The sequence below is a fragment of the Suncus etruscus genome, chromosome 18 (assembly GCF_024139225.1).
Source record: "Suncus etruscus isolate mSunEtr1 chromosome 18, mSunEtr1.pri.cur, whole genome shotgun sequence".
Classification (NCBI taxonomy): Eukaryota; Metazoa; Chordata; class Mammalia; order Eulipotyphla; family Soricidae; genus Suncus; species Suncus etruscus.
The window spans coordinates 35,295,912-35,317,453 of NC_064865.1; the positions used below are offsets into that span (position 1 = coordinate 35,295,912).

At 50.8% G+C, this 21,542-nt stretch overlaps 3 protein-coding genes across 4 annotated transcripts; 2 read left to right on the plus strand and 1 right to left on the minus strand.

Moving 5' to 3' along the window:
* The first annotated feature begins 1,472 nt into the window (after nt 1–1,472).
* Nucleotides 1,473–3,121, plus strand: EGFL8 (EGF like domain multiple 8). The gene is made up of 7 exons (XM_049764728.1): nt 1,473–1,597; nt 1,822–1,944; nt 2,047–2,159; nt 2,257–2,352; nt 2,433–2,603; nt 2,687–2,772; nt 2,850–3,121. The coding sequence occupies exons 1-7, from the start codon at nt 1,497–1,499 to the stop codon at nt 3,021–3,023; spliced, it is 864 nt and encodes a 287-aa protein (XP_049620685.1). The 5' UTR covers nt 1,473–1,496; the 3' UTR covers nt 3,024–3,121.
* Nucleotides 3,122–3,921: 800 nt separating this feature from the next.
* AGPAT1 (1-acylglycerol-3-phosphate O-acyltransferase 1) lies at nt 3,922–16,222 on the minus strand. Of its 2 annotated transcripts, none has more exons than XM_049764707.1 (7): nt 15,962–16,222; nt 7,199–7,407; nt 6,879–7,012; nt 6,428–6,603; nt 6,214–6,309; nt 6,008–6,080; nt 3,922–5,159 (listed from the first exon to the last, which is right to left on the minus strand). In XM_049764707.1, exons 2-7 carry the CDS (start codon nt 7,396–7,398, stop codon nt 4,975–4,977), a joined length of 864 nt encoding a protein of 287 aa, XP_049620664.1. In that variant the 5' UTR covers nt 7,399–7,407; nt 15,962–16,222; the 3' UTR covers nt 3,922–4,974. The 2 variants fall into 2 exon arrangements, with proteins under 2 accessions (XP_049620664.1, XP_049620663.1); XM_049764706.1 differs by lacking the exon at nt 15,962–16,222 and adding an exon at nt 11,481–11,505.
* A 2,483-nt stretch (nt 16,223–18,705) lies between these two features.
* On the plus strand, nt 18,706–21,504 carry RNF5 (ring finger protein 5). Its single transcript, XM_049764716.1, has 6 exons — nt 18,706–19,008; nt 20,270–20,288; nt 20,382–20,494; nt 20,604–20,658; nt 20,734–20,851; nt 20,965–21,504. The coding sequence occupies exons 1-6, from the start codon at nt 18,869–18,871 to the stop codon at nt 21,060–21,062; spliced, it is 543 nt and encodes a 180-aa protein (XP_049620673.1). The 5' UTR covers nt 18,706–18,868; the 3' UTR covers nt 21,063–21,504.
* The last annotated feature ends 38 nt before the right edge of the window (nt 21,505–21,542 follow it).

Below are 21,542 nucleotides of genomic sequence, written 5' to 3' on the forward strand. Positions count from 1 at the left end.
CTTGGCTCATTTCCAGGTGAGGGGACCTGACACTTCAGGGAGGGTAGGGTTGGGGAGCCTGAGGCTTGGGTGCCCGGATGCCTGATATGGGGTGGGGACCCCATTGGTCTTTCCGCTCTCTCAATGACCATTCTGTGTGGGTTCCTGATTCTCTGCGGGTTCTTTCCTGCTGAGGACAATTCTCTTCCTGTCCCAGCCTGACTTTGGGGGACCAAGTCTAGGACTCTAGTGGTTTGTGCCCCAGCCGAATGGGTGGAATGTGTCTGCCACCTCCAGGCCAGATGAGGGGGCTGGAGGTCAGAGTGGGCATTTGTGGAACCCCCTTTCGACCTTTGTAGGCTAGAGCTGGGCAAGGGGCTGGACAATGAGTCTCCTCTTCCTGGAAAGAAGGAATTTGGTGGTGACAATAGGGCACTGTCTGCTCTGGTGTTGGAGGGGGGGCAGTGACTGACTCAATTCTGACCCCCAGACGTTGCTCCAACAAATGTCATCGAGAAATGGGGGCAGTTTTTCCTTCATCCTCTGGCTGCCCACTCCTTTGACTCTGCCTTCTTAGCTAATCTTTGCCATGTCTCCCATGACCCAACCTGCTTTGTTCTCTTGGATGAGTGTCTTCTCTGCCCCCGATCTGTGCCCCTAGTCTGGGTTTGAGGGAGGGTCAAGGGCCAGAGGTGTCAATGGTAACTTCTGTAGATTTGGGGACAGTCTATAAGTAAGGGTTTATCAGGGAATTGGGAAGCTGCTTCTAAGGAGACCTCTGCCTAGTGGGCGTCTGGAGGAGACTTGAGCAGGGGCTGGGTAGCAGGGCTGTCTGGCCCCGCCCCTCCTCTCCTGCGGCCTCCCACCCGCCCACCACACACTGAGCAGCTGCAGCTGAAACCACATCTGAAGTCTGAGGAGAGCCGGGGAAAGACAGGTGGGAGAAACCCATCTGGGAAGGAGAGGAGCTCTAAGGACCTGAGAGCATGTTGGGGGGTGATGCCTAAGCAAGGGGTGGGGGTAGCAGGATTATGGTTAAGGGGTGGTACCTGGAGGTCTGTGGATTTGCATGCAACATATATGCAGGATAATGCTGGATCTGAGGGAGGCTGTTTGGAGGGCCACACCTGATCACGCTCAGGCTACTCAAGGCTCATTATTTTGGGGATTATTCTTGGCACTGCTCAGGGGACCCTGAGATAATGGGTATCTATGATGGGGATGGAACTTGGGCCTCCTGCAGGTGAAGCATATGGTCCCCATCCCACCCCCCAACCCTGGTATCTGAGGTTTTGAGTTTGAAGATGAAGGTAGAATTCTGCAGCATGTCTGAGTGGAGAGTTAATAGGGTTGATCCGTGTGTGTGTGTGTGTGTGTGTGTGTGTGTGTATGTGTGTGTGTGTATGTGTGTGAAGCATGTGCTCTGGCAGGCTCTGGGTTTGACTTCCACAGAAGAGAGCAGGACCTCTGTTAACCTCTTCTTGCCTACAGACAGGTGCCTGGAGCCTAGGAGAATCATGGGGTCTGGAGCTGAGCTGTGCACTCTCCTAGGTGGCCTTACATTCCTCCTGCTTCTTATGCCAGGCGAGGGGGCCAAGAGTGGATCCCACAAAGACAGGTGACAGTAGGGGTAGGGGCAGGGGCAGGGGCAGGTTAAGGACTTCATGAACCTTGATGGGGATGGGGCTTCGTGGGTGACCAGTTGAAGTGGATCCTTTAGAAGGGAATGAGGCTGTCCCTCCAGGGAAGGAAGTATGTCTCTGTGGAGCCTTGAGGGGAGTGGAGTGCCTGACTCGGCAGGGCCTGGCCCATTCAGTGTCCCCCTTTCTGGCATGGGAGTAGTCCGAGGGTCTGCTCGAAGCAGATGCTGGTGGTCCCGCTCCGGTACAACGAATCCTACAGCCAGCCAGTGTACAAGCCCTACCTGACTCTCTGCGGTGGGAGGCGCGTCTGCAGCACCTACAGGTGAGAGATAGGAATCTGGGCCCCAGGATCTCCCCAGAGGAATCCCAGGAACCATAATCAGGCCCCAAGGCCAATACCTAGAGCCCAGTGCTGTGTTTCCAGGACCATATACCGGGTAGCGTGGCGGGAGGTCCGGAAGGATGTGCAGCAGACTCATACCGTGTGCTGCCAGGGCTGGAAGAAGCGGCATCCAGGGGCACTCACCTGTGACGAAGGTGAGGGGTCTTCCTAGGCCTCCAGGGAGGTGCACTGGGCTGGACCGGGCCACCAGACCTCTGGTCCCATCCTCCAGCCCCCTTCTTGCACCCACAGCTATCTGCGCCAAACCCTGCCAGAATGGAGGCGTCTGTGTTCTGCCAGAGCAGTGCGAGTGCGCCCCTGGCTGGGGTGGGAAGCACTGTCATGTGGGTGAGTGTCTCCGCCTGCGCCCCCGTGTGTGCCCCAGACTGCCCGCCCCGCCCTCTCAGCACTCTCTTCACTGTCCTTAGACGTGGATGAATGTCGCACTGGTGTCACCTTCTGCTCGCACCACTGCCACAACACGGCGGGCAGCTTCACCTGTAGCTGCCCCACCGGCCTGGTGCTGGGTTCCGACGGGCACACTTGCGCCGATGGCTCTCCCGGGTCCCCAACCACTCCCAGTGTCCTCAGTGTGGCCGGTGAGTGCGTGGGAATTTGAGCCCTGAGGAGTGCTGGGAGGATGCAGGATCTCAAGTGCTGGCTATGTGCTCCTCTGTCCCAGTTCGGGAGGCTGAACACAAGGACCGCACCCGCATCCTAAAGCGGGAGATTAAGGAACTGCAAGGGCGCCTGGAGAGGCTGGAACAGGTGAGCAGAGATGCCTGCGATTAAGCCCGCAGGACCCAGAGCCACATCCCAGCACCCTGAAACATCTTCTCTTCTAGTGGGCAGGTCAGGCTGGGGCCTGGGTCCGAGCAGTGCTGCCCAGGCCACCTGAAGAGATACAGCCTGAGCAGGTGGCAGAGCTCTGGGGCTGGGGTGACAGGATCGAGTCTCTCAGTGACCAGATGCTGCTTTTGGAGGAGAAGTTGGGCACCTGTGAGTCAGTCATACTGTGAGCTGGAACCTCGTCCCCTACTGTGCACTTCCACGTTGCAGTTTCCTCTTCCTGAAACTCTCCTGTACTCAGGTCTCCCCCTCCCTTCCTTGCCCCACCCCTGGGTTGAGTGGATCCATTTCCTGGTGAGGGGGAGTCTGCAGTGCTCACAGCTCACTGTAGGCTGGAGATGTCCCCAGCAAAGGTTGGCTTCTCTCCTTGTCATCAACCAGGTTCCTGTGAGGACAATAGCCTGGGCCCAGGCCTCAATCGGAAGCAGAGATAAAGAAGCAAGTGAAGATAAAGAAATTGGTGCACTGGATCCTGCCCCCTAATTTATAGACCCACTAATCCTCTGGGACTGGCTGGCTGGAGAGTTGCAGATTAGTCATCTGCCAGCAAGCAGTGTTAGGCCAGAGAGATAGTAAAGCCTAGGGCACTTGCTTTGTACTCTGCAGGCCTGGGTTGATCTTTGGCATCCCATACAGTCATCCAGAACTGCCAGGAGTAATAATACCTGAGCCCAGAGCCAGAACTAACCTCTGAACATCACTGGGTATGGCCCGAAAACAAAAATTAAAAAAGTAATGTGCAGGGGCTGGAGTGGTGGTGCAACCGGTAGGGTGTTTGCCTTGCATGTGCTAACCTAGGACGGACCATGGTTAGATCCCCTGGCGTCCCATAAGCTCTCCCAAGCCAGGAACAATTTCTGAGCACATAGCCACAAGTAATTCCTGAGTGTCACCTGGTGTGGCCCCAAAACCAAAAAACCCCCCCAAACCGTATTGTGCAACTTTGTAGGAGTAAGTGCCTTGTCCTGGCCAGGCCAGCCAGTCTTCATGTGGGCAGGCCACCTGGAAGAACTGAGAACTGCTTTCTTCAACGCCTTAACACAACCACAGAGCACCTAGATATCTCTCTCTCACTCTTTCTCTCTCTCAATCTTTATTCTTGTTTTTTGTTTTCTTTTGTTGTTATCCGATAATTAATAAAATCCAACGACGCAAAACCAAATCCCACTCTCTCCTTTGCTCCCGGCCCACCTCCTTGGCTGTGGGCATAGGTCTGGGGTGGGAGGCAGGGAGTGGTTAATGCCACAAGGAGGAAATGAAAACTGGCTCAGAGGAAAGCCTCAAAAGAAAGAGAAATAAATTAAAAGCCCTCCTGTCCCCTTCAGCCAGGGTTCAGCTTTCCCCAACTCCCCAAGAGCAAGGTGTGAGAGAACAGTAACAGATGTCTGCCTCTTCCTCTGGTGTCTGTTTCAAATGGTATGGCAAGGCTGCATGGGCTGGGCGGGCCAGAACCACTGAAAAATTGTACCATAGGGACAAGGAAAAGCTGAAATGTGAAGACCAAAACTGGCAACCAGGAGAGTGCTCAATCCTTGGCACAGGCAGGGATGAGACCTTGCAGTCAATGTCCAGCCTCTACCGATAGGGGGCTGGGGGTTTCCATATGAGGAGGGTGAAGTGCTGAGGAGTGTTCCCAAGATGAGCCCAGGAGGAGTGTTCCAGGCATCAGCTTCCAGCAGTGTGAGGAAATCTCCACACATGATGAGTCCATTGAATCCATGGGCTTGGGAGAGGTGGGGAACTGTTCCAGAGAATGGTTGAGTCCACTAGCCAATGTGGGGTGGAGAGGGAGAGATCACAAGGAAGAGGTCCACTGAGGACAGGCTGGAGTGTCCCCACCTTGTGTAGGCTGAGCCACTGGATAGCAGGGAGGTAACTGTCCCAGACAGAATGGCACAGGAGGTGGGTGTGGGACAAAGTATAGACTGCACCGAGGCCAGAGAGTCTGTGAGGGGAGCTGGGAAGGGTCAGGGAGCGGTGCTGAGTCCACATTCACTTCAGAAGTTGAAGATTCCAAGGAAGAGAACAAGTGGGATGAGGGAAAACAAATAAGAGGACTGAGCCCTTTTTCAGGACCCACTGGGCTGGGAGGAACAGGGAAAAGGATAGGGTAGAGGAGATTCAGAGTCGGGCCTCGCCCACCCCTCCGGGCTTCTGCAGAGAGTCACCACCACCCCTGCCATCTGCGGAGATTTCTCGGAAAACGGTGAGCATGGAGTGTCGGACTGTATCGGCCAGAACAGGGACGTCATCTGGTGTCAATCCTTCTGTGGGCACTGGAGGCAGCACCCGCACTTGACATTGCCCTGGAAGGGATTGAGCAACATCACGGCTTGTTTACCCAGGCATTGGCCCACCTGTGGCAGCCAGTGCCTGCCTTCCCCAGCTTGTTCTGTTCATTCCTTATCTATTCAGTTCTCACTTGCCTTCTCTGGAACCAATATGTGAGTCTGTCCTGCATAAACCCTTCTCAAAGTCCTGCACAAAGCCTTCCCAAAATCTAGTCCAGACCCCTTGTCAGCACCCACCGAGTCCCCTTCTAAGCTTAGCTTCATTACCTGCTGAGTGTAGCATTTACTATAGTATTGCTATAGTCTTGCTATTGCTATTGTCTTGCTCCTCCAACTGACCATAATAGCCCTTCTAGAAGAGACCAAGTGTCACACCTTAGCAAGGAATGGTAAATGCGTAGTTTGTACCATGAGCTGACATGGGATGGCGCCACATGATCCTTTGGACATCTATGCTCTGACCCTGGCCCATCTTCCTGCCTCACAGAAATGTCCCTGTCCCTGTAATCTCTCTCAGAGAGGTCCTTCATTTTTCCCCTTTTTCTGTGTGAGGAGCGTGTGAGGATGGGGGTGGAAACCCAGCTGTGCTCCAAGGATACTCCCAATTTTGTGCTCAGAGGTCACTCTTGACAGTACCATGAACATATGTCATGCTGGGGATCTAACAGTACTCTGCCGCATGCAAGGCAAGCACCTTAATCCCTATACTATCTTTTTGCCCCCTTTTGTTTTTACTTGGCAATGCCAAGAACTAGACCCAGGCATTACATATACAAGACAAGTATTTTACCACTTCTCTACATCCAATCTCCTCCCCATTGCCTTTCCAGCAACCCAGTCCCAGGTCCACCCAGAACTTTCACCTGAAGTAAAACGGCGCTCCTTCTTACAGTAGAAGTCTCGATAGGAGGACATGACTATGGGAACAATGGGCACCTGAGGAAGGGGAAAAGCCATCAGTCCACATCAGCTTTGTCCCAAGACCCATCTGACATGTCTATGACAAGAGAGGAAGAAAGGGTAGAGGGCTGGGAGCTCAGGGAGAAGGGGCACGAAAAGTAGTAATCACCTGGGCCTGCACTGCAAGGTGGAAGGCGCCCCGTTTGAAGGGCAACATGGAGCCATTGTGGTTTCTTGTACCCTCAGGGAAAACCCAGACCCGCACCTGAGAAAGACATGAACATAGAGTTGTGCTGCAGGTATGTTGGCACTACCCATCAATTCACTTAGAACTGTCCTACTCCAGAGACTCCTCCAAGTCCTGATTTCCCAGGGTGACTTACATCCTGGGTAAGCAAGGTCTGGGCGACCTCAGACATGACACTGATGGCATCTCCAGTCCGTTTTCGGTCAATAAAGATGACTCCTGCCAGCCAGCAGGCCAGTCCGGCAGAACCAGCCCACAGTAGCTCACGCTTGGCAATGGGCACACAGCGACCTGGCAGAACCTCCATCATTCCTTGGGTAGAGATGAAAATGGGGTGAAGATCGGGGTGGAGATAACTATTTGGCTGGTCACTGCCCGAGGTGATGAGAATGAAGATCCAGGAAGAGGGATTGGAGGAGGAAAGGATGACTAAAGGTACTTTAAGGGTCACTCTATCCCAGGGAGAAAAGCCTGAGAGGGAATAAAGGGGCCGTGTCCCAAATGAGGAGGGAACTGAGGACCTATAGGGCAGGATAGTCTGGGGTGGAATCCAAGAAGAAAGGCTGTGCCCTAAGGTAGGGTCTCACCAAGCAGATCAAGGGAGCTCTGGTGGTTGGAGACGACAACATAGGGCTGGGAGGGAGGGAAGTGGTGGGCCCCTCGCACCTCCACTCGGATCCCATACAGGTACTTGACATGGAGCAGCATCAGGCGCAAGATTCTGTGGGGTCATGAGAAGGGAGTTCCAGATCTATCACATGCCTCAGCTTCCCCATCCCCTAAGCATCTTTGTAACCCACCCCCTTCTGTGTCCCTGGACACATGGGCTCTCTCTGTCCCTCCCTCTCCCCTCAACATACCAGGCCTCCCCATACCCCTAGAGCCCCACATCTCTGCTCCTCCTCACTTCATGTTCTCAACGTTGCGACCTCGCACAGCACACACAGGGATGGCAAGCACAGCCAGGAAGAGGATCCAGCCATTGTAGAAGGCCATTTTGAAGAAGTACTTGGCACTGGGGCTGCAGAACCACAGGGCGGGTAGCAGGAAGAGCAGCAGAAGGAAGAGAAGCAGCAGCACCATCCATGCCCCTGGCCACAGCTCCATTCTGGCCACCTGTAGAGGGAATGGGATGAGGGACAGTGAGTCTGGTTCCTGGAGGGCATTGGGCAGGCAAGATATGGGAACAGAGCTGCCAGTATGATTTGTACAAAGGTCAGAGATGCAGGACCGGGTTAGGACTCCCACTATCCACACCCAAGATGAGGTGATGGGGCTGGAGCTCAGGGTAGCTCTCACCCCACTGCTCTGTGAAGACTCCAGAAACTCAAGTCATGGACACCCACAATGCACTGATATACAGCAAAAAGAGAAATTCAGGGGCCGGGTGGTGGCGCTAAAGGTAAGGTGCTTGCCTTGCCTGCGCTAGCCTTGGACGGACCGCGGTTCGATCCCCCGGTGTCCCATATGGTCCCCCAAGCCAGGAGCAACTTCTGAGCGCATAGCCAGGAGTAACCCCTGAGCGTTACTGGGTGTGGCCCAAAAACCAAAAAAAAAAAAAAAAAAAAGAGAAATTCAAAACAAGAGCTAACACTTTTAGCCCACAATGCCCTAAACCTGCACTGTCTAAATAATAGCCACCATCTGGCAACTGAACAATTGAAATGTGGTCTAGCCTGAAGTGTTGAATATGTAACATAAACATCAGATTTCAAAACCTTTGAATGAAAAACCAAACATAAAATAGTCTATTAAGGGGGCCAGAGCAATAGTACAGCAGGTAGAGCACTTGCCTTGCACATGGCAGACCTGCTGATTCCTGACAGCACATGTGATCTCCTGATCCATCTATGAGTGATCCCTGAGCGCAGAGCCAGAAGAAAGCCTGAGCACTACTGGATGTAGCTCAAAAATCAAACATAGTATATTAAGGACAGGAGAAATAATACAGAGGTTAAGACATCTGTCTTGCAAACAGTCAAACTTGGTTCTATTTCCAGCACTTTTTAAGGTTGCCTGGGCACTATCAGGAGTGATCCCTGAGCACAATTAAGTATGCCCCCTTGCAAATGACAAAATTCTATTAATAACATTTTATTGATTATAGGTTAAAAATATAACCTCCTGGACATGCCATCTATTACCAGGTATATAATAGATACTAATTTCATTCTGTTACTCTATCTTTTTTGGTACAGTTATGACAAAATTAATGACAGACTGGTCTAGAGAGAGTACAGAGATTATGGTATTTGCCTTGCATTCTGTCAACCTCAGTTTGAATCACCAGCACTATATATGCATATGGTCCACCAAATACCTCTGTGGGAGTCACTCTTGAGCAGATGGGTGTGGCCCAGACCCCTCACCATCTCCCACAAAATGGCATTATTTTTCTTTTTTTTTATTTTATTTTTTTGGTTTTTGGGTCACACCCGGCGGTGCTCAGGGATTACTCCTGGTTGTCTGCTCAGAAATAGCTCCTGGCAGGCACGGGGGACCATATGGGACACCGGGATTCGAACCAACCACCTTTGGTCCTGGACTGGCTGCTTGCAAGGCAAACGCCACTGTGCTATCTCTCCGGGCCCACAAAATGGCATTATTAAGGCTTCTATTATATTTCAGTTGGATAGGTCTGTATAGATACTTTTACATTCTTAAATGTGGTCTGTTTAAGTTTTGGCTATTGGTTTGTGGGGCCATACCAAGTTGTGCTCAGGACTTATTCTTGACTCTGTACTCAGGGATAACTCCTGGCAAGCTCAGGGGATCACATGGGATGCTGGGGATTGAAACCAGGTCAGATATATGTAAAAAAGAAAAAGTGCTTTACCTGCTGTATTATTTCTCCGGCTGCCATATTTACATTTCATGGGAAAAATGCCCAAAGAGGCTAAATAATTTACCAGACATTAAGGAACTTCTAAGATATTTCCTAGCTTAAATCTCGCCAATACTGCTGGCCATACATAAACATACACATAGCAGACACACAAGAGTGACAGAACACCCCCAGACATTCTCAAGGCCTAGCTGCCAGGAATAAAGACTGTCACTAATAGTTACACAGAGACATTGTTCACAGACATAAATTTAGTCACACCAGTGATAAAGAAAGAAATGTAAACACATACCTACAAAAATCCCTCTCTAGCAACTCTACCACCCCCGTCCCAGAGAAACATACCAGAAGCAGCTAAATCCATCAATTCTGTCTCTACCAGCAAACCAACCTACCATCCTCTTCTTTCCGAGTGCTGGAAGCAATTTAGCCCATAGATCCTTACCCAATATTGGGAGGTAGGGGAAGGGAAGGAAAGGGTAAAAGGGACAGCAGAGGAGGAAGAAGCTGTCACACAGCCTGCCTTCCAGGCTTTTCCTCCTTCCTACTGCTGGAGGGCAGGGCAATAACACACAAAAAGGGTGTTCAGAAGGAACACACATTCACTGGCACTCCCTCTAATGGCTGTGCTCAAAGGTGAGCCATACTGCCAAGACAGCAATCAGGGCTCTGCCTCTCTAGTTCAGTTTCTTTCAACAGGTTCCTAATTCTTCCTGTCATACAACTACTCATACAGAACCCCCACCCCCACCCAAGGCAATCATTGAAATTTTGAAAATTTTCTTTTTTTTTTTTTCAGGCCATACCCAAATTGGTGCTGAGCTTACGCCTGGAGGCGCTCAGGGTATCAAATGCCGTGCTGTGATTGAACCCTGTTCAGCCACAGGCAAGACAAGCACCCTACCCACTCTACTATCTCTGGGCCCAGCCATTTGCATTTTTCTTTAACATACATCCGAGAATGTCCTTGTCTTATTTCTTTGGCCATGTCCCCACAAAAGCCTTTTTTGCTCCTGTCAAATTGATTTACTTCATTTTTCAGTTAGGTATTTGGGCCACTCCCAGTGGCACTCAGGGGCTACTTCTGGCGCTGCGCTCAGAAATCACTCCTGGCAGGCTCTGGGGAACATATGGATGCAGGAGAAAGAACATGGGTCAGCCACGTGAAAGCCAAATGCCCTACCCACTGTGCTATCACTCCCGCACGATTTACTTCATTTAGACACACAGATCTTGTTTTCATGGCTCTATGCTATGAACATGTTGTTTCTTTTAGCTAAAATATCTTGGTTTTTTTTTTTTTTTTTGGTTTTTGGGTCACACCCGGCAGTGCTCAGGGGTTCCTCCTGGGATGCCAGGATTCGAACCACTGTCCTTCTGTATGCAAGGCAAATGCTTTACCTCCAGGCTATCTCTCCGGCCCCAGCTAAAATATCGTTCTGCCACTTGCATCACAGTTTGGAGGTGTTTTTGTTATTGTTGTTTTGGTCTTTTTTTGGTTTTTGGGTCACACCTGGCAGTGCTCAGGGGTTACTCCTGGCTCTGCGCTCAAAAATCGCTCCTGGCAGGCTCAGGGGACCATATGGGATGCCAGGATTCGAACCACTGTCCTGCATGAAAAGCAAACGCCCTACCTACATGCTATCTCTCCGACCCCCCCCCCCCCCGGCTCTGCACTCAGAAATTGCTCCTGACAGGAATGGGGGACCATATGGGATGCCAGGGATGAAACCTCTGTTGGCCCAGGGTCGGCTGTATGCAAGGTAAAAGCCCTACCCTGTGCTATTGCTCAGGATCCTAATATATATATATATATACATAATATATATATATTATATATATAGGTTCATTTTTTGGCTAAACCTGGCTGGTGTGCAGGGGTTACTTCTGGCTCTGCACTCAGAAATCTCTCCTGGCAGGCTCGGGGGACCATTAGGATGCTGGAGATGGAACCCAGGTCTGTCCCGGGTTAGCCATGTGCAAGGTAAACGTTCTATCCTATGCTATCATTTTGGCCCTACTATCAGTTGTTATTTTTGGGCCACACCCAGTGGCACTCAGAGGTTACTCCTGACTGTATTCAGAAATCGCTCCTGGCAGGCTCAGGGGACCACATGGGATGTCTGGAATTGAACCCAGATCCGCCCCAGTTGGCTGTGTGCTAGGCAAATGTCTTACTGCTGTTCTATCTCTCCACCCCATTATCAGTTTTGTTTTTTTTTTTTTTTGATCAGTGGTTCTCAAAGTATGAAAATGCAAATTCTTGGGCCTAACTACCAATCTTATTAGTCAGAAATTCTGGGCTGAGGCTGTAGTTCAGCTATATAAAGCACATGCCACATACCTTCATGTGAGGCTCAGAGCTTGATTTTCAGCATGGCACCATGGTGGTTGTGGGGGTAATTCTGGAGGGGATGAAGCAACATAGGACAGCAAGTAGGATGCTTGCATTGCATGCAGCTGACTTGGATTTGATCTCCAGCATTCCATATGGTCTTCGGAGCACTAGTACAACCTTGAGCACTGTCAGGTCTGGCCTCCCAAAACAAGATTTTTAGGGGGATGGGGAGATGTATCTCAGCAGTAGAGGGGATATCTTGTACACAAAGGACCTAGGTTCAGTAGCTAAAGAGACAGTACAGCAGACAGGGTGTTAGCCTTGGATGCAACTTTTTTGAGTTCAATCCCTAGTACCCCATATGGTAGAACAGGCCCTGCCAGGAGTGATCTATGAGCTAGATCCTTAAGTCCTATGAACAATTGAGTGTGGCCCAAAAAACAAACAACGTAAAAAAAACAAAACAAACAAAAAAATGGAGGGGCTGGAGTGATAGCACAGTGGTCGGGTGTTTGTCTTGCAAGCAGCTGATCCTGGCATCCCATAGGGTTTCCCATGCCTGCCAGGAGTGATTTCTGAGCACAGAGCCAGGAGTAACTCCTGACTGCTGCCAGGTGTGACCCAAAAACAAACAAAACAAAACAAGACCAAAAAAAGGGGGAGTAAAAAACCTGGGTTCAATTCTAGCAACACATACAAATAAGATTCTGGGTATTGGGTTTATCAATTTACATTTTCACAAGTCCTCTGGCAAATTTGACTTGCACAAGAGTTTGAGAGCCACTAATCCTGAAACTATATCTGATGTGTAATTATTACTTAAATCAATGGCATTTTTGTTGAAGATAGGAATCTTGTCTGATCCCTAATGGCAAAACAAAAGGCACTCAATAAGCATTTGCTGAATAGATTATAGGCCCACAGAGTCATGATTAATGAATGACACGGAGTTCAGATTATGAGTTGACAGCTAACCTCTAAGGCAGGGGTCTCAAACTCAAGGTCCTTGGGCCGTTTACGGCCTTCCGTACATTTTGTGGCCTGTGGCTGGCCTTCAAATACCGCAGTATTCGCGATTATTCGCTTACCGAATAATCGCAATAAAAATCAGTAAGAAAAAAATCGCATTAAACATTCGCATACCCCGAGCAGTTCCGTTCGGGGTATGCAAATGTTTAATGCAATATTTTGCGATTTTTTTCTTACTAATGCGATCTTTTTTTTTTTTTTTTTTGGTTTTTGGGCCACACCTGGCGGTGCTCAGGGATTACTCCTGGCTGTCTGCTCAGAAATAGCTTCTGGCAGGCATGGAGACACCGGGACACCGGGATTCGAACCAACCACCTTTGGTCCTGGATCGGTTGCTTGCAAGGCAAACGCCACTGAGCTATCTCTCCGGGCCCACTAATGCGATTTTTTATTGTGAATATTCAGTAAGCGAAATCCCTTATGCAGCCCTGCCTCACCCCGACTTTGCCTCCTGCAGCCCCCAGGTAAATTGAGTTTGAGACCCCTGCTCTAAGGAATGTTACCTATAACAAGAAAGGCATGGAGGGGCTGGAGAGATAGCATGTAGGCCATTGGTTCGAATCCCAGCATCCCATATGGTCTCCCGAGCATGTCAGGAGTGATTTCTGAGCGTGGAGCCAGAAATTTCTGAGCGCTGTTGGGTGTAACCCCAAAACAAAACAAAATTAAAAAAATAAAGAAAGAAAAAGCATGGAGAGTTAAGAACATAGCTCAAAGGGCTATTGTGCATGCTCTGTCCCTATGAAGGAGGCATAGGTTCAATTTTCAGCACCAAGTACTAGTAGCAACCATTGGGTAATGTGCTCAGTTCTTTCATCAGCGCTGTATGTGGCCTAAAAAAAGTCATTTAAAAAGGTGCCAGAGGGCAGGAGAGATAGCACAGCAGTAGGCATTTGCCTTGCACACATAGGACCTTGGACGGTCCCAGGTTCGATTCCCGGCATCCCATATGGTCCTCCAAGCCTGCTAATAGCGATTTCTGAACGCAGAGCCAGGAGTAACCCCTGAGTGCTGCTGGGTGTGGTCCCCAAACAAAACAAAACAAAAATAGTGCCAGAGAGATAATATCACAGAAAAGGGGTTTCCTTTGCACATAGCCAACCCTGATTAGTTGGCTCCAATTCCTGAATTCAATCAATCCTTGAGTTCAGCCCTGAGCCCTGCCAAGAGTGATCCCTGAGTGCAATTAGGAGTAAGTCCTGGGGTCGGAGAGATAGCATGGAGGTAGAGTGTTTGCCTTTGATGCAGAAGGAAGGTGGTTTGAATCTCGGCATCCCATATGGTCCCCCGTGCCTGCCAGGGGCGATTTCTGAGCGTAGAGCCAGGAGTAACCCGTGAGTGCTGCCAGGTGTGACCCAAAACCAAAACCAAAACCAAAAAAAAAAGAAGTAAGTCCTGAGCACATCCAAGTATGGCCCAAAACAACAAAAAAGAGCGACCAGGGGCCGGAGAGATAGCATGGAGGTAAGGCGTTTGCCTTTCATGCAGAAGGTCATCAGTTCAAATCCCGGTGTCCCATATGGTCCCCCGTGCCTGCCAGGAGCAATTTCTGAACCTGGAGCCAGGAATAACCCCTGAGCACTGCCAGGTGTGACCCAGAACACACACACACACACACACACACACACACACACACACACACACACACACACACGAAAAAAAGAGGGACCAGAGAGAGACTGCACAAGCTTGCCTTACAGGTGGCAGATCCCAGTTCACTCATGGTTCAATCCCAGCACTGCATATGCTTTCCTGAGCACTGCCGGGAAAGACCCCTGAGCAGGGGTAAGGAAAGAATAAGGTACCAAAATACAAGCCAGGAAAACTATGCCCGAGCATTAAAAAAAAAAAAAAAAAAGAGAGAAATCAACATAAAAGATGAAATTTGAGTAATATTACAGCAGATTGAGTGTCTTGCATGCGACGAACTGGGTTCAATCCCCAATCCCTGGCATTTCATATGTCCTATGAACCCCACCAGGAGTAATTATCACCTGAGTAGCAGAGCCAGAAGTAACTCCTGAGCATCACCAGGTGTGGCCCAAAAACCAATTAAAAAGAGAGACAGAGGTACTGTGACTGGAGCAAGTCTATCTCAGTTTCCTGCTCTGAAGACATAGATACAATACACAGTTACTGCAAAGGCAGAACAATAATCAAGAATACATACCATCTCAACACGTGAGAAAAACAGAATCAACATGCCATAGGAGAAAGACTGCATCAAATACATGCCACAGGGGGGTGTACGTATGAAGTAGGGTTGACCCCATCGCATGCACCACGTTCCCTGGAGAGACACACACCGAAATGGGAAAAAGGCATAGTAGAAGACACAGGCCAGAAATATGAGCAAATCAAGGTACCCGAGAATAGTTCTTCAGCCACTTGGAAGTCCGGTTATCTTTCTGGATCTGTGATATTAACTGCTCTCTTCGAAGCAGAAATGCCCAAGGACTTATAAACACCAGAGTGCCAAATAGGCAAATGAGCATGCAGCTCACAGAACACACTGCCAACAGAATTATGAAATAGTATGCATAACCAGAAGCACACAGCACATCATGTGAAGGTGTACGCACATGGACAGTGAAGTGACCAGGAAAACACAGGGAGCAAAAAAGGCAAATCCACTGACACAACACATACGTGCTATTAAGTTAAATCACAGGATCCCACACATGGAGACCATTTCACATGGGGGGCCACGGATGTAACATAAGCCTAAACAAAATAAAGAAAGATCTTTATAGGCTAAAGTATATATGCATCGATGTGCAACGAACAAGTAATCCCTGAACAAGTGAAAATTTAGAAAACACACTTTAACATGTCAAGCCTGAACTGAGACATGAACATATAAAAGAATGAATGGACAACTCTGATGGAAAATAAATATCATTTCTTTATAGCCCACAGTTAGCATAAGGCAACCAGGCCCCACACAAGTCATTAACCACGTCAAAGGCCCAAATTCAATATAGAAGACGCCCCCCCCCCCCCCCAGAGCAGTATGTGTGTAAGTCGAGCCACGGTGTGGAAGGCCATACAGAAAGGAGAGGTACATTGAGTGCCTCAATTGAAACGGGGTGCTTGAGGGCATTCCTAGGAAGCAAACTCTGGAAGGAGGGCAGCAAACTGCCTTCTCCTTGCCACAGAGCAGGAAAGGCAATTTGGGAAAGTGTCAGGAATTTCCTTTCCAGGATTCCCAGTCCACACCCCCATCCCAAATTCGCACGTTCTCCATCTCTCCTCCCTTTTGTAGCTCTTCCAGCCCTCCACCCTAGAGGCCCCCTTTCTCCCAGCAACCCTCTCCCCAGTTGGCCCTTCTTTTCCAGCAGCCACCCTCTCTCTCCCAGACCGCCTTCCCAGACCCGGTCTCGCCCCCATCCCCTCCCTCCTCCCGGTCCCTTTCGGCGCCCTCCTCCCACCTCCTCCCATCCCTTTCCCGCCCCCACCTCAATGGGGTGGGGGGCCTGGGGGTCTGGCCCCCTCCCCAGCCAGGCTGCAGCAGCGGTGGTGGCGGGTGGCTGTGTCTCTGCCTCGGTCGGGGAGTCGGTGCCAAGGGGGGCGACAGGATTTAGGGGTGTCCTAGCCCCGGCCGAAGGAGGGGAGGTGAGATGGGGAGGCTGGGCCCATAGCAGTAGAATGGTGGGGGGTTGTCCCCCCAGCTCCCGCCCTCCCTCCCTTCCTGCTGTCTCCGAGGGCTGGGGCTGCCGCCGCCGCTAGGCCCCCCACCCCTCCCCGACGCCCGCTGGTTTCCGGGGCTGGCCAGGAAGTAGGGGGCGGTGATGGGCGGCCTGCTTTGCCAATCGCTTCCTAGGGACTCGGGCAGCTTCTCCCCACATCTCCCAGTCTCCTCTAGCTCCCTTCCACCCGGGAGATAAGAGATCGTTCTGCTGGGTTCAGCCTCTGGCTGCCGGGGTAGACTCCGACTCATCTTCTTCCTGCATCTCCCCTTTGGCTTGCGTTTGGGTGCGCCATCCCTTCCTTTGCCAACTCCTTGGCTCCCAGCTCCCGTCCTCCTGCTAGTCCGCAAATCCTCCTGGTTGGTTCTCTTTCTCCTGAACGCCCAGATCTGGGACATCTTCCCTCCAAATTCCAGCTCTCCTCCAGGATCTGCGTCCCATTCAGTTCCTAGTATTTATCAAACACCTACTATATGCCCAGCAAAGGTCTTCGGGTTTCTTTTTGCTTTCCCACTTTCTCCCCCACTTTCCCCTAGAGTCCTCGCATGAAGTCTCTGCCTTTTGTCCCTCGACTTCTCTTCTAGCAGTACAGAACCCTTCACCCCGTTTCTTGAAAAGGAGAAACCCTTCCTCCTTACATGCCTTTAACCCCAGTGCCTAATACCTGGTTCTTCTTGGTACTCCCCTTCTTATCAGTGTCTCCCCTTTAAAGCCTTCTTCCCAAGATAGATCCTGAGATCTTTTCTTCCAGCAAAAACTGGGCATAAAGCTTAAAGCTTTCCCTTCTTTTGGGGGGCTGGTGGAAGAAGGAGGAAAGAATGCAAATTCCTTTGCGGAAAAGATGTTTCCTTCATCTTTGGGCTCTGGGATCTAGCTCCCTGACCAGCCCTTAAGCCCGTTATTATACCTCCAACCAGGATCATTCCATGTCTCCTCCCTCCTTGCTCTCCAGTCACTTTTTTTCTCCTCTTAATGCTTCCTGAACCTCTTAACCTTCCCTGCCCTCCTTTAGGAAACGTCCAAGCCCTCAACTGGAGTCACATGGGGTACTTCTAAGCTGGGGTGTTGCGGAACCTCATCCCGAAACACCTTTGCCCCGCAGGACTTGCATGACACGCCCTGAGGGAGAGAGAGATTAGAACTTGGACCTCCAGAAGAAGGCTTGTTACCTAGATTTGGTATCTTTTGGGCCAGTGAGGTTTTATGGTAGGATAAAACCCAAACTCGAGTAAAAGGCGCAAGCTCTGAATCAGCTTTGGCCCAGGTCTCCCGGGGTAGCCCAGGAGGAAGCCCCCCAAATCTGTGGGACATTTTGCCAGGCCAGGGCGAGAGCCTTGTCCCCTAGAAGTGACCCCCACTCCCAAATGGGCCTCCAGAAGGCTTGTCACCTAGATTGGTATCTTTGGGCCAGTGAGGTTTTATGATAGGATAAAGCCCAAACTCTGGAATAAAAGGCACAAGCTCACAAGCTCTGAATCAGCTTTGGCCCAGGTCCCCCAGGCTAGCCCAGGAGGAAGCCCCCCAAATCTGTGGGACGTTTTGCCAGGCCAGGGCGGGCCTTGTCCCCTAGAAGCGCCCCCCAATCCCAAAAGGGTGAGGCGACACCTGCTCAGCACCCCTGTCACAGTTAAAAAAAAGGGGGGGAGAGGGCCTTGTAGTTTGGGGTGCTCTGGAAATCACCTAGCACAGCAAGGGGCGGGCGGGCTGAGTCGTCCAGCCAGAGGGGAGATGAGTTCATCAGCGCCTCAAAAGGACGCTCTGCTCTCACTCTCCCCAAAGCGGGCCAGTCCTAGTCCTACTTTTTTCCCTGAGAGGACGACCCAAGTAGTTCTGCTCTTTAACGTCATCGAAAGAGGCCGGAGCCATTTTAAACCCTGCGATCCCACCCCCTACCCTCAGTTTTGCTTTCTTTTTTTTCTAACACTCCGCCGCCTTTCCAAGCGAGCGACCAATGAGGAGCGAAAGACACGGACCCAATGAGCTGACACAGAAAAGCCGGAGGACCCGGATGAGAGCGCACCGAGCTCGACCTTTGACCCCGTACGTCCCGCCAATTGTAAAGCGGTTACCATAACAACAAGCCCACAGTGAAAGGGCGGGGCTAGAAAAAGCGCAACCCTCTTGGGGATTGGCCCGGCCCTTCCCGCCACCTCCCGCGCACGCGCACAATCGCTTCATCGCCCTTTTTTCCTCCCCTACGTGGCGTTCTAGCCAATCAGCTGCTTCGAAAACGGACGCTTTAAAGTCCAATAGGAACCCGGACGTTCTAGAAAGGAGGAAGTGAAGAAAGGAAAGAGGGTGGTTGACAGGGAGCGAAACCTAGTTGAGCCTACACCTATCGCGTCTGTCGTTAGCTATGATTGACAGCTACTCCGACGAATAAAAAGCCTCCCTGGCTGGGTATAAAAAAACGAAGACAATCAAGCTAGAAGGACCAATCATATGTGCGCAAGGGCGGGTCCTGACGCGCCTCTTTCCACTCCCCAGACCTGGGGAGCCAATCCATTCTGCTGAACCCTTGTGACTGTCAGACAAACAGACCAATCGTGTAGAAAAACCTTGAAGCTCCCGGTGTCCACGATCGTGGGCTGGAGGCGGTTTCTTGTTGGTTGGGGCGTGTGTGTATGTAGGTTTGGGGGACTGAGGGGGTCCACACGGGGGCGAAGCCGACCGACCATGGCAGCAGCAGAGGAGGATGACGGAGGCCCCGAAGGGCTAAATCGCGAGCGGGGCGGGGCGGGCTCCACCTTCGAATGCAATATATGCCTGGAGACTGCTCGGGAAGCCGTGGTCAGTGTGTGTGGCCACCTATATTGGTGAGAATCATCAAAGGCGGTGGTGCTCGCCTTTCTACCGGGCAGTGTGGTAATGGGGGTCGCTTATGATGATCAGAGGGCACACCCCCACACAGGGACATCCTAGGAGGGTCCATTTAAAGTCTTGGATCTGTATAGGTCGAAGGGTCTTTCTTACCTGTACAGAATAGACCATGGGGGGCGTGTCAGCTCACATCTGTCCATGTCCGCCCAGAGCTAGCTTATTTTGAATTAAAGCGAGAGGTCTCAGCTGTTGGTTAGTTGACTTATAGGCTTGGGGAGGTGCCCATTAGTTGAGTAGGAGAGACCTAGAGAATGTGGAAGCCCTTTTAGGGTAGGATATGGACAGAGTGATGTGATGAACTTGGGGACAAGGGCCCTCTGGAGGGGACACCCTGAGAGGTTCAAAAGGGTTGTGGAAATGGGGACTTGGTTTGTGCTGGCGATGAGAAATAGGAGTAGCGGGGGAATCTAGTAGCAGTAGAGCCGGTTTGTTTTGGGAGTGACGGGAATCCTGATGGGGCTAGGCTGAAAGAGATGTGGGAAAGTGAGTTTGGAAAAAACGAAGAGGGGTGTGAGGGAGAAAGAGTGGGGAGAGAGAGACAGACAGAGACAGAGACAGAAAGAGAGACAGATGGACAGGCAGACAGAGGGAGAGGAGAGAGGTAGAGAAACAGAGATATATCAGGTTGAGCACATTTAGGATGGATGTAACTTTAGGTATTGGAAGATCAGAGAAGCAGGAAAGCCAAATTGGCATGACTGAGGTTGCAGACATTTTTGACAAGAAGAACTGGAAAGATGGTACAGTGAGTAAGGCTGTGGTTGACCACGGTTTTATCCCTGGCATCCCATATGATCCCATGAGCACTTCCAGAGTAATTTTTCTTTTTTTGCTTGTTTGTTTTTGGGCTACACCTGGCCATACTCAGAAATTACTCCTGGCTCTGCGTTCAGGAATCACCCCTGGCAATTCTCAGGGGACTATATGAAATGGTAGGGAACAAAACCAAGTTGGCTGCATATAGGGCAAGCACCTTAGCCACTGTACTATCTCACCAACCCCAGGAGTAATTCTTGAGTGCAGAGCTAGAAGTAATCCCTGAGCATCGCTGGGTGTGCCCCTGAAAAAGAGAGATTATGACAAAAGCAGCAAGTAAAATATCTGGGAAGAAGGAAGCCAAGTATGATTCTGAGGCTGGGTCTGTGATTTTTTTTTTCCTGTACAAGTTTGACCTTTCTTTTCTTTTACCCCATGCAGTTGGCCGTGTCTTCATCAGGTGTGTAGTCAGAGGAAATGAAGAGGGGGATGGGGAGGTCTGACTTGCTGGAAGAGCCTGCTATATATTGGAAACCATTTCATTCCCCCCCAGTGGTTGGAGACTCGGCCTGATCGGCAAGAGTGCCCAGTATGTAAGGCTGGGATCAGCAGAGAAAAGGTCATCCCTCTTTACGGGCGTGGGAGTCAGAAACCCCGGGATCCCAGGTGAGTAACAGCTGGATGGCACAGAGGGACAGTGGGGTGGGGGTACCAGCCTGAGAGCAGGTCATGGAAGAGAGCCTTGCCTATTGCTCTCCCCTCTTCTCTTCCTCAGATTGAAAACTCCACCCCGTCCCCAGGGCCAGCGTCCAGCTCCAGAGAGCAGAGGGGTGAGTCTTGTCTAATAGTGTTCCTTCCCCACCAAAGGTTGCCCACTTCTCGTCTGACTTTTTCCACCTCCCTAGGGATTCCAGCCTTTTGGTGATACTGGCGGCTTCCACTTTTCATTTGGTGTTGGTGCTTTTCCCTTTGGTTTTTTCACCACTGTCTTCAACACCCACGATCCATTCCGTCGGGGTACAGGTAAGAAGAATACTTCCCTCTGATCCTCTTAGGGAACCATCTAAATGTCTTCAGTAACCCCCTCCCCACAGGCCTCAGTATGGATGCTTCCCTGGCTCTCTTCTCTCCTACAGGTGTGGATCTGGGACAGGGTCACCCGGCTTCCAGCTGGCAAGACTCCCTCTTCCTGTTCCTTGCAATCTTCTTCTTTTTCTGGCTGCTCAGTATTTGAGCTGTGTCTACTTCTGCCCACCTCCAGCCAGAGGAGAATCAGTATTGGGGGTCCCTGTTGACCCATCCTTACCCCTAGACCCTTCCCCTAGACCCTCCGTTCTGTCGGCTAAGGCCGCTCTCCAGGAAGGTGTGGAGAGGAGTGACAGTTGTGCAGAGGATGAAAGACCCTTCTGCTCTGAACTGCTTCCTCACTAGGTGCATGATTTGCAGCAGTGCTAGAGGACAGGCCACATCTCCTCCTTCCTGATCCCTTGCCTTCCCCCAGATTTCTTGATCTGTTGTTGAAAGGTGGGCAGGGCTGGCTTGTTCTCCCCCACTTCCCCCCTTATTGATTTAATTTAATTTTCCCTTCCCAGTGTCTAATAGGAATTCTGCTTCCTTCCCTTAACTACCTCCTTGATTACACATTCAATAAATAAAGTGAAATGTATTGATGGGAACATTTCTCTTTGTCCTTCCCTCCTTACTACCAGGCTTG